This window comes from Watersipora subatra, chromosome 3 (genome assembly GCF_963576615.1).
Source record: "Watersipora subatra chromosome 3, tzWatSuba1.1, whole genome shotgun sequence".
NCBI lineage: Eukaryota > Metazoa > Bryozoa > Gymnolaemata > Cheilostomatida > Watersiporidae > Watersipora > Watersipora subatra.
Window position 1 is genome coordinate 2,770,775 of NC_088710.1, and position 18,536 is coordinate 2,789,310.

General features: G+C 37.3%; 1 protein-coding gene across 1 annotated transcript in view; it reads right to left on the minus strand.

Annotated features, from left to right (window-relative positions):
• The window catches only part of LOC137389683 (phenylalanine--tRNA ligase alpha subunit-like), a 50,631-nt gene extending 32,146 nt beyond the window's left edge, over window positions 1-18,485 (minus strand). The window contains exons 1-5 of the mRNA XM_068075762.1: window positions 18,319-18,485; window positions 17,672-17,809; window positions 16,651-16,752; window positions 7,971-8,104; window positions 7,307-7,399 (exon numbers count right to left, since the gene is read on the minus strand). Coding sequence (XP_067931863.1) covers window positions 7,307-7,399; window positions 7,971-8,104; window positions 16,651-16,752; window positions 17,672-17,809; window positions 18,319-18,459 — 608 coding nt within the window. The 5' untranslated portion in view covers window positions 18,460-18,485. The remainder of the gene's footprint in view (window positions 1-7,306; window positions 7,400-7,970; window positions 8,105-16,650; window positions 16,753-17,671; window positions 17,810-18,318) is intronic.
• Window positions 18,486-18,536: the final 51 nt, after the last annotated feature.

Genomic DNA, 18,536 nt, shown 5'->3' on the forward strand with positions numbered 1-18,536 from the left:
GGAGTCCATCAAGACATCCAAATTTTCATCATAAATGGCTTGTCCAAAATATCTTATGCATTGCATTCTGATGACCAAAATGTATTTCGGTGCGCAACATCAGAGCCTCCTCTAGCCGCATAACCCGCATTTGTTACTCTATAGAAAATTAGTTTGCATTGTGAAAGGCGATGAAACCTGAGACCAGATGTTGTTACAATGTTGTGAAATGACTGTCAGCGTTAACAGGGTGTACGATTACTGAGGGCTGCTGTTGCTATGGAAGGTGTGCTTGTGTGTTAAGTAAATGGAGAACAGTGCTTTGTCAATTTACTGAGTAGAGACGACCTACTCCTATTTGTCACACCACTTGTAGTTTGGGAATGTTTGCCTGTAGCATTATTATGAAGAACAATCGAACAAAGACATCTAGAACAAAGACATCTAGCGGACACACTTTTAAGCTGATAATACCGCAAACTTCTGCAATAAATTTTATCGGCATAAACTTTCAGTTCTACGGCAGCATTTTGCTTTGTAGTCCGGCAGCTAATGGGTGATGACAAATATCAAAGCTCAGTCAATTGCGCCCTACTAGATTTGCACTAGAAGGCAACCGAGAGAAAAACAAGGTGTGGTGCCATTTGCTCAGTGATTATTATAAAGTACTAGTTTCATGTCTCATAGATATGGTCACGATGTTCCAGTTCACATCCACCACGCATTAGCCTAGAGTAACTGACCGCCTTTTGGAGTCTCTAATCGGTAGGCGGGAGGCATTTAAACAAAAACACGACTTTAATTGATGAAAACATTAGCCTTGCTCAAACCAATTGCTGCCGGTTTATTCAATAAACTTGAACAAACGTTGGAGTGTTTTGAAACAACAAAAGGTGACAAACACCTGCCTTACATGCCAGTGCTGCTCATTCTGACTAGGTGCGAGGAAGCTGACACGCTGAGGTAAGAGAATGCAGAAAGGATATGCTGAAGGAATTGTGACATTTTAATAAAGTAACAGATTTTTATATCTTGATTATACTATATTATATATTATATTATCTTTATTACAGGACTAAACTTTCAGAGCGCATTTTTACAGCCGCTGGTACAATATTTTACACATGCATTAAATGAAAGTTTATAAAGGTTTCATATTTTTACACCTTTTTGAATACAGAAAGTTTGGTTTACAAATATTGAGAAATTGAGCTGAATTTACTGACACTTAGAATGATAACAACGATGACTTGTGATAATGATATAACATAACAAATAAAAATAGACAGAGACTTAAATTTCTTCTCTATGAATTCAATAATAAAACAATAAGAATAAAACAAAGGTATATAGTTAATAGAAGTTGTTTTTTTGATTGATATTTAAGGCTCTTAAATGAAGTTCAATAAAAAACTTGGATATAAAAAGCAAGAAACAAACATTATACTACTAACCACCAGCACTTCAGCTGGTCAAGTCGATAGTGCGCTACATAGTAATGAACAGCGGGGAACCGACTCCTGATTAAAATTATGTAGTCATTTTACTGTCTCTACAAAATGTATAAACTGCCACATTACCTTTAAACCAACCATTCTGTTCGTGCATCGCTTATGAGACTGTTACAAGGACATAATCCCATAAAGCCAGATGCTACAGCCAACCCTTTGGTAGATTACTTCTAATAAAATAAATGTGCATCAATTGTGTGAGCTTCTTGACTTCCTACACGTATCATAGAGAGGCAACTTCGACAAAACATTCAAAAAATAATTATCGAGGAGTTGTGTACGCGATAAACACTTGTTTAGTTCTGATCAAATTCGTCAACTCGGGAGTTATCCTCTACTGACTGCTCTAACTCTGAAAGTTATTGACTAAGAGGGAAATTACTGTATCGATGCCCAAAATGATTATAATGAAACATTTTTAGCATACACCGTAGTTTTTTGTTACACGACACAAGTTCAGTTGTTGTAGCCTAGAAATATTGACATATTCATAGAGATCTCAGGCTATGTCTATTAAAAATGGATCAACACACACGCGTACTGTCAATGGACTCTGGGTCTATTGACTCCGTCATTGTGTATCCTTGTGTAGTCTAATCAAGGGAAAGACTAAGGTAATACTCCTAGAACTTTGAAGGGTGCACGATTGCACCCTACTGTTACTTGCATATCGGGGTGTACTCATTAGGCTATTCAACTGTACACTCCTTGGGAACATCGTAAAATATTCCACAATCACGATATCTACTAAAACTCTAGCATAAGGTCTTCAGTATCATTCAACCTTCACATTGCTGATTATGTCAGCTAATCAGTCACAAAAAGTGATTCTGATGTTTCTTGCTAGTGCTAGAAAACGGAAAAAAACAGAAAACGGAATTAAAATCTGACAGCTGACTATGTAAGCGAGAATATGTACTATCCTTCGTTTTTTTGGGACATCATTTTATCGTTGTCGGCCATCTTTATAGACAATTTTATTGTTAAAAACACGAAGCTTTTGCAATGAATTTTTGCAAACGATGCTTTTGTTTGCAATTTTTTTTAATGCAGTATCAAAACAACACCAAAAAATACTAGTAAATATAAGAAAATGACCGTTTTCTACAAATATGGTGACTTTTCGTGAATGAGCGCATGTGCAAACAAACGACTTGATGACGCCAACAAACCGATGGATACATGTTCTATGATGGTCCCAATGTTGCCATTTTACTGATAAAAAAAAAACAACATTTATTTATTTGGTTTCGCTGACTTGTGCAGTTTACCGCTAAGAGCACTAATAAAGAACAGCTATAATATTAACATCTGTGGAGTTGTCTAGTGCTGCCCTGTTAGCAACTAGTTTGTATGCTTGTAGGAATGCAGAGGATTAGATATGAAACAAGCACATACAGGAGTGAGCTCCTCCTCGCCCCAATCTTATTGCTAACTACCGAAGAAGGTGTGATAGCTGAGCCAGGATCTCCTTTGACAATACAACTTCCTATTGCCCTACTGCCGCTAGCACCTGCTTCTCAAATTGACAGACATACCTCTAAATGCTTCAAGAAACAAAGTGACCAAAAACGCTTTACGAGTTCTATGCTATATAGCATGCCACACGCAAACCTTCCACAATCACGTACTGATGGGATTGGAGGAGACAATGATACAACAGAATATGACACAGATGATGATGAAACTGGAGAGAATGAGTTAGAAGATGAACCAGGAAAAGATAAATCCAAACAGACTGTACCTATTATAGTTGATACAGAAGTTGATACTGATCTAAAGGATTATGGTACTGAACAGTCGCGTAAGACTACAAAAATAGACCCAGATATGTGTGAAGAAATGGACAGTCACTACCTCGACTGGTTTGCTAACAACAACAATAACAACGAAGGAGACGAATCCGACGAAGAACCACGACTCGGTTATCCTTCGCACTTTATGAGACGAGACTCAACTGATTTGCTAATTGAAGAGGCTAAGCAAGCCTGCCTCCAACAGACCATGCAACACCTTCAGGCAGCAACAGCAGTCACTGAAAGTCTGAGTGAGACTTCTTCACAGTGCAGTGACACTTATTCCGATGAAAGTAGGTCGAGCTGCTCTACATTTGACATGTCTGAACAGACGGAAGACTCTGAGCCTCGATTGCTCATACCAAAACTTTACAGCCGCCCTGAGAAGACACAGCTAGAAATAGAAGTGATTGGAGAGGTGGAAAAGATTGAGGACAGACAATTTGAGCGTGTTCCTTCATTTATCCAGGGCTATAGTACTGACAGCTTGCCATTGTCTGCCACTTAGCAGAATCAGTCAGTTAAACACGCAGTCAACCACTAATAGTTATTATTATTTAATATTTTTATACTCAAATGCATTATTTCTCAATTTTTAAAGAATATAAACTGCATAGAAACATACTTTTAAAATGAATGTAGTAAACTTTTAAACTGGAAAGGAGAAGTAGGTGAAAACGTTTTGTCAAATGTCATGCGTATGACATATGTCATGCATATGACATATGTCATGCATATGACATATGTTATGCATATGACATATGTCATGCATATGACATATGTTATGCATATGACATATGTCATGCATATGACATATGGCAATGACAAGACCCACAGACACATAGACATTCAACACTGACATAAACATGCAGGAATAGTGTGTACATATGCAGCGATACAACGTATCATAAAACCTCAATACACGCTTCTCAAGAAAACAGCAACTTTGCTCACTTTGCTCTCATAATTACTAAGAAACCAAAGTAACTTGAAAACGGCAACTGAATTAGTGAATCAGTTTATGCCAAATCTATCAAAAGTATAAAAATATTTAGTCTTGTCATAAAAAAAGGTTAACCATTATCTAAAATCTAAAATTTTTGGCATATTATAACAGTAATACATAATTATTCCAGTGCAAAACAATAATCAATCTGAAAGACAAACTAGATGGTGAGATTGCATCAATGCTTGATAGGAACATCCTTTAAGGCTACAGATTGAGTCACCAAAATTAGACAGGAGAAGACAAACGCTAAAACATTGCATAAAGAGAACTTCAAACCAGATTAATTTCAGAGAACACTTGGGCTGCTGAGGCACATGATAGACACAAGGACCAACCGCTTTGATTACTATCAGCAACACTTTTTCGAAGCGTTAACAAGATAGTACTACTACTAGATGTTAGCGTTAACAAGACAGTACGACTACTAGAATTTAAAAACCATGTTATAGAATCCTAACACAGGGGTGAGCCTATTACCTTGAGCAATTGACTACGAATGACTAAATACAAACATAGTTGCCAAACGTTTTTATTGAGAACAGTTATAAACTTTAACAAAACCTCAATAATACTCCTCTAAAGACCCTAACAGCCCGTCCAGAGACAGCACATACACCACAAATACTTTCATCGACCCGCAGGTTTCATAAAGAAGTCGATGGTAATTTGAACTTCGTTCAAAAATCAAAAATAGTTGCCAAGAAAGAGCGGCAAATATTGGTAAAATACACTCTTTAGACAGATAACGGTGTATCTATTTGATTAGTTTTTCAAAGTCTTGTGAAGAGTACTTTTAACCTCGGCAAACAATGAGTGTCTTTTAAGGACAAATAAAGTCAAGACACTTGACTAGGCCTTGAAACTTTTTCTGATGGAGTTCAAAATAACTCGGAAGGTAAATAGAAATCCTCAAGCATTATGGTCGGTGTACTTACCATGGAAAATCTCTGCACACTGTTTAGTTGGGCAGTGATTGAACCGTTTGGAACAATTTTAGAATGAATTATTTCAACTTGTTTTTGTCAACTTAATCAGGCCAAATGAGATACCTTTTGTATACGTTAACAATGTTTGTGAGGTGAAGTATTTTTGATGGTGAATACAGATGACAGTCGTAAGAGAGGCATGTGGCTTATACACATAAAAGGAGCTCCAATGTCTACCTAATAAAGAAATACACTAATAGTTCATGATTATGTAAAAGTTCATGTAATGTAGAATACATTCCGACCTTGACATAGGAAGTCAATAAGTTCTGATAATTGCTTCAAGTATGTCTAAACCATCACATGCAAACTATTTTATACCATAAATAATCAATTTTATTTATATCCATTCTTATGACGGTCTGTTCTGACATCCTAAGAAATCTCTATCCATATATATATATATTTCTCAAAGTTTGTGTGTGTATTCGTGCATCTGTGGACTTGTTTGTCCAGCTATAGCTATTATTAGAATCTCGGAATAAAGAATCCATACAGAAGAAGATTTGATCTCAAACCCTCCCACTCACTAGTCCGACGCCGTACCAATTAGGCCACAGAGATTGATATCATATGCTAGCTGATACATGTTGTTATATGGGAGCAAATACCCAACAGTTTTGTGTACTACGCAGGGTGATTGCGTAACGTAACAGAGACGAATAGCTCTCATTAGTAAGCTTACTCAAATTTTCCATTGGCAATGTGTCAGGGTAATAGCAAGTGGCAGGCAACTCTCATTACTTCTCATTGTTTATAAGCTGATTTTTAATACCCGGGCAACGCCGGGAAGCACAGCTAGTTCTTTATAAAGTCAAGCCTTAAAATAAGAAGTAAATACATTTTCATATCTACTTTGTATGTTGAAACAGTCACAAGTTGGAGCAAACACTCTTATCTGAATACTTTGTATTTTGTTTAATTCCTTCCAAAGCCAAAACAATGATGAATACTTCAAATAAACACATACATCACTAGAACAAGTGTAACACCTAAAACTATTCAAAAAATAAATGTAAAACAATTACTTGTAAAAATTAACTTAATAAATCAACAACCAATAAAAAGATAGTAAGTTAACCTCAGAGACAAGTGAGTAGAATTGTAGGTTGAGTAATGCATAGCTTGAGAGATAGATATAGTGACCTAGATACCCGCCATAACTTACTCATCTTGAATTAGATAATATATAGATTATAGATATAGATGATATAGTGATAAAAATATGCTGCGGAACTTACACTAATCTATACTAAATGTAATTTAAATAAACTGTCTAAATTCTTCCGTACTTTTACATTTTATTTTAAAATTAAACCAACTTCTTTAAATGCTAACTAAATCGTTTCAAAAAACTGTGGACTCTGCATGTCAAGAATTAATTTGCCGGTTGGGACAAAATATTTCCTTTTATTTTACACGGGGTCAAAAAACTTTAATATAGAGGTGATCATAAATAAATGTTCAATTATAAAACTTGCATACTGCATTTCTTGGTGGGCTATAAAACACACCAGACTATAAGACGCGGCATCAATCAAAATGTCAATTTTTTATTGTCCGCATAAAAGGCGCTTCGGATTATGAGATGCACTGAGCTGAGCAAAAAGTGTGTTGGATTAGCCAAAGGTTATTCAACTGATTCTCAAGAACCCTCAATGATGTTCAGTTGTAGACTAACAAACAAATACAAAACCATTTTTCAGTTGGCGGTTGGAACACAAAAGTACAACATAGGCTACACTCATTTGTTTCAATTCATTCCTCGTTTGCAGTTTGGCGATGTCGGCAACATGCCTGTATAAAACAAATAGTTGTTAATAGTATTGCTCTATCTGAATAAACAAAAAGGTGTGAAAAATTTTGGATTTGGACTCAAAAAGCTAGAAATCTTGTTCTTCATCATGACCAACTGACAGACCTACATGTAGCATCTATAGCAATATATGGAATTACATTCCCTTGGTAGGGAAAGCTAACTCTCAAACTAGCGAATCGAACGAAGTAATTACATGAATTACTCACGTGGCTATCATTTCAGGTGTCAGATCCACTTCCTGTTTATGAGGGCTCAATGTAAAGCTAGTACCCTTCCTCACCTCGTATGCCATGATGGTTCTATGAATAAAAAGACTGCCGGTGAGCAAACACAGGCAGCAATGGAAACCATGAGCTGAACACAGATATGCATAAGGCATCAATGATGAACAAACAAACTGGGGGGAAAAAAGAAGGAATAATTTGGATATTTATGGGTAAACAGAAAATCATTTTCAATTACCTACAGTCAACCTTTTTTGCAAATCTAACAAAGTAAATAATAATTAGGAGGTTGAGCATGCCATTTTCACTGTCAGCTACAAATTAACTGGCTGCTTCACACCCTCCCCATCCTGATCAGACAAGGGTGATTGCTAGCTAAAGCCTTCAAGCTCGCCAACAGCACTGGAGAGTGTTCACAGGTGTTGTTACCGCTGTAATTATCGACTGTCACACAAGCTGCATGGTGAATACCATGCTGAGTACAGGGTGAGTAGTAAGGAAATAGTAAAGGATCGTTTATGGCTGAGTATGTGACTAGTTGGGCAGGTCCTCTACAGACACCTCATGCTTTAAGCGATTAGTAGTACAGGTTCTTTGCAGAGACACCTTTGGAATGCTATTTATGCTATACTAAGCGTGAACCTACTCTTCGGCGATAAGCTTTCTTTTCTTCAACTCTTTCTTCTTCTTTTCATACTCTTTCTCATCTTCCTCTGAAGTATCTTTGTTCAATGATATGTCTATGAGCAGCTTTTGGATCTCATCTACTACATCCTTTGTCTATGAGATATGAAATAAAAAAGGTTACAGATAAAAAATTCTAAAAATTTTATTTTTATTTTGAAAGAAACATTGCAGCAGATTAATCTCAACTTCCTGTTAGTATTTCACTTAACTTACATAACAGGTTTAATCTAGCTTCCAATCTGCTTTTCTGTGAGTACACAGTTTTTGTATCAGCGGTATTCAGACATGCTATATACAGTCAAACATGGATAACTCGCCCACGGATAGCTCGAACACATGGTTAATTCGAACAGTTTCTTTGGTCCGTTCCCACGTAATGATAAATTGCTATAGATAACTCAAACTCAACACTGTTAACTCGAACTGTTTTTTGCCCAACGGCTACCGAAACGGTTGTTATCGCTTTAGAAAATCACTTTATTCCAAGCCATAGAGGTAAACCTCAACTTTTCATAACTCATAAGTGTCGTCATTACCTCCATCGGCAAAATATTTTTGTCAACGACTTTTCTAAAGGTTTGGTGAAATTTGATTTATATCAAAGATCCGCTTAGCGATCGCCCTTCGGAAGCAAGGTAAAGTGAGGTAATCTTCACATAAACTTCAAGAAAAATCGGCAAAATTGATCGTGGGTAAAACGTTCAAAAGAAAAAGATGTCTTTTCTTTTGAGCATTTCAGCAATGATCAAGTTTTGCCAATGTCAATCTAAAAAACGTCCTGGCAATAACATCACCTCAAACAACAAACCAATCTCAAGTGATAGAAAAATCTCTATACTTTTTGATAAAAACGTTTTAAACTTTACATTAGAAGCATTTAATTTGAAACAAGGCATTTGTGCTTTCGATTTATATTATAGTTTGTATATGCACATGTATCTACTAATAAATAAGTAAATACATAGACTTCTGACAGTGCTCTGATAACTTGAACGCTCTGATAATTCGAACACTTTTGCTCGGTTCCGTGAAGTTCGAGTTATCCATGTTTGACTGTATTTAAATATGCTATATATTTAGATATGCTATATACAGTGAAACTCGGATAACTCAAACTTCAAGGGACCGAGCAAAAGTGTTCGAATTATCAGAGCGTTCAAGTTATCAGAGCACTATCACAAGTCCATGTATTTACTTCTTTATTAGTAGATACATGTACATATACAAACTATAATATAAATCAAAAGCACAAATGGCTTGTTTCAAATTAAATGCTTCTAATGTAAAGCTTAAAACGTTTTTATCAAAAAGTATAGAGATTTTTCTATCACTTGAGATTGGTTTGTTGTTTGAGGTGATGTTATTGCCAGGACGTTTTTTAGATTGACATTGGCAAAACTTGATCGTTGCTGAAATGCTCAAAAGAAAAGACATCTTTTTCTTTTGAGCGTTTTACCCACGATCAATTTTGCCGTTTTTTCTTGAAGTTTATGCAAAGATAACCTTACTTTACCTGAGACTCGTTAAGAGCAACACTCCGAGGCAGTTCAATTAAAAGTTTTACGAGGTTTTACGGTACATTGTATATCACTCACGCTTTTTGAATGGATACTTATTAAATGTACACACGTATTCTGTGTTTAGGTCAAACGATGAATAGTTTTTTTTTAGCTAAGACAACGTATACGTTTAATTACAACAATCTTTAAGACGTTTTAAACATTCAACATTCCGACGTTGATTCAACACGGAATCAACGTCGGAAAACTATTCATCACGGGCTAGCCGGGTCACGCACTCAAGGATTTTCGCCAAGCAAATACAAAACAAAAACAACATGCTGTTTTTGTTTTGTATGTGCGTGGCGAAAATCCTTGCGCGCGTGACCCGGCTAGTCCGTGCTATTCATCGTATAACAGGATAAATCAAATTTCACCAAACCTTTAGAAAAGTCGTTGACAAAAATGTTTTGCCAATGGAGGTAATAACGACGCTTATGAATTACGAAAAGTTGATGTTTACCTCTATGGCTTGGAATAAAGTGATTTTCTAAAGCGATAGCAACCGTTTCGGTAGCCGTTGGGCAAAAAACAGTTCATTATAACAGTGTTGAGTTCGAATTATATAGAGCCATTTATCATTGCGTGGGAACGGACCAAGCAAATCCAGTCGAGTTAACCATGTGTTCGCTATATCCGAGGGCGAGTTATCCATGTTTCACTGTATTTAGATATGCTATATATTTAGATAAGCTATATATTCAGATAAGCTATATATTTAGATATGCTATATATTCAGATATGCTATATATTCAGATAAGCTATATATTCAGATAAGCTATATATTTAGCTATGCTATATATTCAGATAAGCTATATATTTAGATAAGCTATATATTTAGATATGCTATATATTCAGATATGCTATATATTCAGATAAGCTATATATTCAGATAAGCTATATCTATAGATATGCTATATATTCAAATATGTTATATATTCAGATAAGCTATATATTCAGATAAGCTATATCTATAGATATGCTATATATTCAAATATGCTATATATTCATATATGCTATATATTCAGATATGCTATATATTCAGATAAGCTATATATTTAGATATGATATACATTCAGACATGCTATATATTTAGATATGCTGAATATTCAAAATAGTCGAATGCCCGGCGTTGCACGGGTAATAAGTAAGGGTTTTGCACAGAAAATTTATTTTTAATCATCATGTACAACATTTACCCTTCAAATAGTTGTCATGCAAGTGCCAAGTATTACTGGTACTTTGCCAACAAACATTATGCTTTTTAGCTAAAGCTTTATACAAGCTAATATTATATAGTACTGTCTCATTATAGCTATTAATAATGCTTGTAGCTTTTTACAAAGCTTTTCTATGACCAAACATATAAATACTTGGGTTTTCTGTTATCAAATCAGTTGTCTCTGGAGTGTGCAATAAACCATTTCTCTAATTTAATACTCTATTTAATTGCTTCTGTGCAGAAACATAACAGAAGCTAATTGGCGACAAGGATTTCTCTCTAGAACAGTTACAAAGAGTTTTGTTCAGATTTTATCATTGATAAAATCGATACAAAGAGTTCTAGTTTATTACAAGAGTAACTGTTCAAAATTGCACCACTACAATGGCAGAAGTAGCAGACCTGATCAAGCTAATGCAGAAGCAGCAGGAGGACCAGGGACAGCAGCAAGAGGAGCAGAGAAAGCAGCAAGAAGAGCATAGACAACAGCAGCATGAGGAGTTCAAGCAGCAACAAGAGGAATACAGACGTCAGCAAGATGAAAGAATGGAGGAGAATAAGAAACTGATGGAGCTACTACTACAAAACCTACAACGGAAACAAGAAACAGCTGCAACCGCTGTTCCAGCCTTCCCAGGTTTTGACCCAACAGCAGAGCTACTAACAGATTACATAGACAGATTCAACACATTCATTGCAGCAAATTCTATTCATCAAGACAAGATTGCTGGCACTTTTCTCACCAACCAACAGCCTACACTCTACAAGCAGCTTAGTAATATGGCAGCTCAGCTTTCAACACCCAAGCAGATCAACGACCTCAACATGGATGAAATACTGGAATTTCTCAAAGACCAGTATGACCCTAAGCGCTTCATTGTTAGAGAGCGTTACAAGTATTGGAGTGACATGCAGAGGAAACCTGGAGAAACTATTCAAGAGTTAGCTGCCAGAATTCGTCAAGATGCAACTACATGTGCCTTCATAGACATTACAGATCCATTAGATGAGGCTCTCAGAACAAGATTTATCTGCTCTGTAAACAATGAAGCAGTTCTCAAATCTCTCTTCAAGGTCAAGGACGATGAACTCAACTTCAACAAAGCTATACAGGTAGCACAGGAAACAGAAGAAGCAGCTAAAGTTGCCAAAGAGACAGTTTATGGAAACTCGTCTAAAGTCAACAAGGTTGCTCAACAGAAATCAAGATACAAACCAATCCAGAAAAACAACTCTACACCTGACAAGCAGAAGGAAGGAAAGCTATGCTACAGATGTGACCGAACTAACCATACAGCGGATGACTGCAGATTCAAAGCAGCCACCTGCAACTTTTGTTCTAAACAAGGTCACATAGAAAGAGCATGCAAGAAAAAGAAATCATCTGCAGCAGAAAAACCAGTAAAGATGATAGAATGCACATCAACCAAGATGGTGAAACTTGCTGAAAACATCAAACTGGAGGGAGACAACTTCACACTTGAACTGGACACTGGAGCATGTGACAACTTCATCTGTAAATCAATATGGGAGAAGCTAGGAAAGCCAAACCTAAAACCTACTACAGTTAACTACAAATCAGCCTCAGGACATCTCATAGAGACGCTTGGCAGATGTGAGCTAACTGCCCAATTGGATGCACAGAAAGAAGTCAGACTACCATTTGTGATTAGTGCTGTACAAGATCTCAACCTACTAGGAAGAACTGCTATACAGCAACTAGGCATCTCTATTGATGACAAGCTACAACAGAACCTTGTATCAACAATCACAGAGAACCAGCCAGATGGGAGGTTACAAATCAAGTGTAAGGAGATGTGCAAAGAATTTCCAGAAATATTCAAAGACGAGCTAGGATGTCTCAAGAACTTTGAACTAGAGATAAACTTCAAACCTTCAACAAAGCCAGTCTTCTGCCGACCCAGACCAGTTCCTATTGCCTTGACAGAAGAGCTCAACCAAGCATACGAAGCAGGTGTAGCTAAAGGCATATGGGAACCAACTCAATTCAACCAGTATGGAACACCAGTTGTACCTGTACGCAAATCTACAACAGGTCAAGCTGCAGGGAAGATCAGAGTATGTGGAGACTACTCCAAGACTATCAATAATCAGCTAGAAACACATAGGAAACCTATCCCACTACCAGAAGATCTAATCAGAAAACTAGGTGGAGGCTATTGCTACACAAAGATTGATTTAGCAGATGCCTACAATCAAATATTGTTGGCACCAGAAAGTCAACGACGACTAGCACTATCAACACACCGAGGAGTACTACTACAGAAGAGGTTGCCCTTTGGCATAAGCTCAGCACCAGGGTATTTTCAAGAAATCATGGAGCAACTGACACAAGACCTCCCAGGAGTAGCAGTATACCTAGATGATATACTAGTGAGTGGAGCCAATGCAGAGAGCCATCTACAAAACCTACGTCGACTTCTTCAAAGATTAGAAGAAAGAGGGCTCAGATGTAGAAAAGACAAGTGCTGTTTTGCTCAACCTACAGTAGAGTATCTGGGACACAAACTCACTTCAAAGGGAATCACTAAAGGAAAGAAGGCAGATGCAGTACAACAGATGCCAGTCCCAACAGACTTAACTCAGCTAAGATCTTTCTTAGGAGCTACACAATTCTACAGCAAGTTCATACCCAATCTGTCACAACTCACAGGACCATTGCACAAACTGACACGCAAAGGAGAGACCTGGAAGTGGGGCACTGAACAAGAAAAGAGCTTCAACAAACTGAAAGATATGCTATCAACTGATAGTGTCTTAGCACACTTCAACCCAGATCTTGACATTGGAATCTCATGTGATGCTTCAGAAACTGGACTGGGAGCTGTACTATTTCATCGTTATCCTGATGGAAGTGAGAGACCAATAGCCAATGTTTCAAAAACACTGACCAGCACACAGAGGAAATATGGACAAATACAAAAAGAAGCTCTCTCAATCATATTTGCTCTAAAGAAGTATCACCAGTACCTGTATGGTCGACGGTTTATCTTGGTAACTGACCACAGACCTCTTCTCACACTTCTAGGACCTACCAAAGGAGTTCCAGCTCTAGCAGCCAACAGACTAGCAAGATGGGCACTGGTACTAAATCAGTATGACTACACCATAGAATACAGATCTACCCAGCATCATCAAAATGCAGATGTCCTCTCAAGACTGCCAGTTGGACCTGATAAAGAGTTTGATGCAAGAGAAGATGAGGATGATGTTGATACAGTATGCACTATTCACACTATTGGACAACAGCTCAACTCTACAGACTACAATGTTCTAGCAAAGGAGACAAAGAAAGACCCAACACTAGCCACAGTAATGCGCTACACAGCAGAAGGATGGCCTGGCAACAAAGAGATGAAGGAGACTCAGCTGTCACTCTTCCACAAGATCTCAGATTCACTTTCTATCACTGAAGGTTGTCTTCTATATGGCAACAGAGTAGTCATTCCTGTCAAGTTACAACAGGAAGTATTAAAGATCCTTCACCTTGGACACTTTGGAATGGAAAGAATGAAGAAGCTAGCTCGAACTGCTGTCTATTGGCCTCGCATTGACTCTGATATAGAGGAGACAAGCCGACAGTGCACTGCCTGTGCTGAACACCAGAAGCTTCCACAGAAGTATCCTATACATCCCTGGATGCTACCTGAGAAGCCATGGAGTCGTCTTCACTTAGATCATGCAGTGAACTTCATGGGCAGCCAATGGCTAGTGATGATAGATGCCTACTCAAAGTATCCATGCATACACAGGACGTCATCTACTTCTACCAGAGCTACCACAGACATCTTAGAGGAGATATTCGCACACTTTGGATACCCTCACACCATAGTCACTGACAATGCTACCAGCTTCACCTCAGGAGAGTTTCAGCAGTGGTGTCAAGAGAGAAGCATTGTTCACCTCACTGGAGCACCCTACCATCCAGCTACAAATGGCGCAGCTGAAAGACTAGTACAATCCTTCAAACAAGCCATGAAGAAATCGTCACTCTCACCTAAATCTGCACTACAACAGTTCCTGATGCACTATAGAAGGACACCACTTCCTACAGGATACTCTCCCAGTCAGCTGCTGAATGGAAGACAGATGAGATGCAAGATTGACACCCTATTGCCATCACCCGCACACATAGCACAGTTTCATCAATCCAGAGAAGTCAACCGATCGGCAGAAAAGACAGTTAGCAAGATACACAGCTACAATCTTGGAGCACCATGCTATGCCTTGTATCATGGACCTAGACGCAACAGACAACCTAGATGGGTTCCAGCCATTGTTACTAAGATATATGGAACTCGTAGTCTCAATGTCAAAGTGGTACCAAAGGGACCTACTTGGAGAAGACATGTTGAACAACTCAGACCAAGATACTCAACAGAAGAAGATCAAGACCCTGGAGATAAACCTGATATAACAGAGGAGACAAAACTGCAACTACCAGCCCCTACAACTGTAACAGAGCAACCTCCGTCTAGAAGAAGACCACGCAACCCTCGTCTACCTGATGGAGATGAGTATAGCAGAGACAAACCCCGAAGGTCTAAGAGAACCAGAAAGAACCTTTATCTTAGTGAGGAGGTGTCATGCAAGTGCTAAGTATTACTGGTACTTTGCCAACAAACATTATGCTTTTTAGCTAAAGCTTTATACAAGCTAATATTATATAGTACTGTCTCATTATAGCTATTAATAATGCTTGTAGCTTTTTACAAAGCTTTTCTATGACCAAACATATAAATACTTGGGTTTTCTGTTATCAAATCAGTTGTCTCTGGAGTGTGCAATAAACCATTTCTCTAATTTAATACTCTATTTAATTGCTTCTGTGCAGAAACATAACAATAGTTAAATAAAGGTGTTTGTTTGCATGCTTGTTTTTGTGTGTGTCCAGTCAATGCATAATATTTGAAAGCTAATGCATAAATATTTGAGCGCTTAGGACATAGCGACAACAGATTGTTGAAAGACATTTCTTACTTATGCTACACATTCGCTCAATAATTTAAAACGGCTATAAACTATTAGAGGTAATGTAGTTGCCATTGACTAAGTTCTTTTACTCAATATATTTGAGTTACTTAAGCTAGTAACTTGAGCTAGTAACTTAAGCTAGTAACTTAAGCTAGTAACTTAAGCTAGTAACTTAAGCTAGTCTAAATCTTTACTATAATAAAGTGAGTTACGTTGAAGCGTGCTATTTTAACAAATCACTATTAAGGATTAACAAAGATATAAAAAGTATGTGCACAATTATTCCATAGTACCGCAAATAGGCTGGGTGGCGGTAGTGGATAGTACGCCTGTCTGCAGAACTGGAGTTCTTATATTGGACTGGAGTTTTTGAGATAACTTCCACTGCGATGCAGGTTTTTTGTTCCTAGATTTTAGCTATAGCGGGACATACTGAACTACAGACATACAGAAAAACTCTGAGAAATATAGATTGAAAATAAACGTATGCCGAATATTCAGGTATCCTATATATTCGGGTAAGCTGAATATTCAAATATGATGAATCAATATTGTTTCCTATTATAATATGTTAGCCAACACCTGGTGTGAATAGCATGCCGACTGAGGGTCAGTTAATGGGTAGCGGAAATTTGGTCACAACATTTCAAGTTATAGTTATACTATCTTGTTGTCTAGCAACCAAAGTTAAAGGTTGATACAAGCCAAATATCACTGGTGATAATTTCTAGTTTTTATTCACCAAAGGATCCCTTTTTGAATGATAAGAAATATAAGGAAAAGCTTCCCTAGAAGGACCACATCTTGAAAGCACGAAAATGAAGTGAATTCAAAACACTCAAGTTTACAAATTCGCAAGTTACCTTCTTCATGACCCGTGGAGCTCCTGGAGCAGACTTGTCGAGGCCTATCCAGCCTGCTTGCATGGCCTTGCTGAAGCCTATCTTAGCATGTGCACCGCTCTTCTACAGACAAGAGAATCATAAGACGGGGATAACCAATCATAAAATTAGCAGTCAGTATTTGGAGTTATCATTCCTAATTGTGAAGCACCCTACTTCTCATCAATATTCACAGAAAGCAAACTAAGCTACTTTTGTATGTTACAGTCCGAACTTGAAAAAACAATTTGTCTTTGTAAAAAATAACGAATGGTTAGTTATAAAAAACCATAGTTTAAAGTTTTCCAATTTTCACTCGCCCACACAAACTTTACTAAAATTGTACAAAACGAGATACACTTTTTGATACAGCAACATTCTGTTCCCCTAGTTGCAAATCTAGTAAAATGTATGGGGTGCATGTATTTAATAAACATATGAAATAGACATACATGAGAGACATCAAACGGTAGACGCATTTACATATATACATTTATATTGTAGACGTCAAGACATATATATGTCTACCATATACGATAGACATATACGATAAACACATACGATAGACATATATACGATAGTCATATATACGATAGACATATACGCTAGACAAATACGCTAGACGTATACGATAGACGTATATGGTAGACGTATACGGTAGACGTATATGGTAAACGTATATGGTAAACGTATATGGTAGACGTATACGCTAGACGTATACGGGGGATGCACAATGGATAGGTACTTGTGTGCTGATGCACCATTAAAACATTTATTAATGTATTATGTTTACTGCAATAACAAAGGCTTGACTTATATAACAAATACACACAGAGTATGCTAAAAAAATTTTATTGGAGTTGTTCGCGCATGATCATAGGATTATATGAATGCTCATCAATACCCCGTTCAACGTAAGGTATTTTTTGATATTTTATCATGCTTACACTTAAGAGCTACCCCTGTGGCATCTGAAAGCAAATCATTTTATTGCAAGACTTACCATTAGCTCAGCCTGAGTAATCCCCTCATCAGGGACTGACATGAATACATTGTACTCATGGCTGCCATTCTTGGCAATACCATTTCCTTCATCAGTCAACTTGAGTTGCTTCAGAGGAACTTCTTTTACATCAATTACCTATGTCAGAAAAACTCCTTTTATGATTGTAAAAAAGCTATCACTTACAATTCTTTGGTATGACAGCCTCAACATGCAGTTGACTTCTCTGGTTCAGTGTTTGGCAGTAAATCATAGACAAATAAAATGATATGATTGTAGTAGGTTTATTACATACTAGCAATGCTGATAGCCTGATCTTTACATAAATACTCACGTAGGTGACAACATCACCAGTGCAGTTAAACATGACTCAGATCAGGTTGTATATATCTATTACCAAGATTTATAAATGCATACCTTGATACGACTTAAGCATCCCGCGCAAACCAATGAATGCTATCAGCTGATTATCGTTCATTTTACAAAACGCCAATTAATTAGCAACGCGTGTAAATGAGAAAAAATATTATCTTTCCTATCTTTTGTACGATCTTATTGACCAACCAGGCAGTGCTAGTGTCAGAGATGAAATAGCAAATTTGCCAGCCTTTTAGGGTGTTCAACTATGATACTACTACAACACTTACATTTTCGTAGCATTGTAAACTTTTTATAGCACCCACAACATCTTGATGACCACATTTCCATTGTTCTTGCAGATTAATTGATAGTATAATATCGGTTTCATTCAACTTGCTAAGAATTCGTTCAGTTAAATTTTGTGTCATTTCGCTTTGTACACGCTTAGCAGCGAAATCGTACAGAAAGACAGCTGCGGCCGAGAAACTTTGCGATATGTAGTACT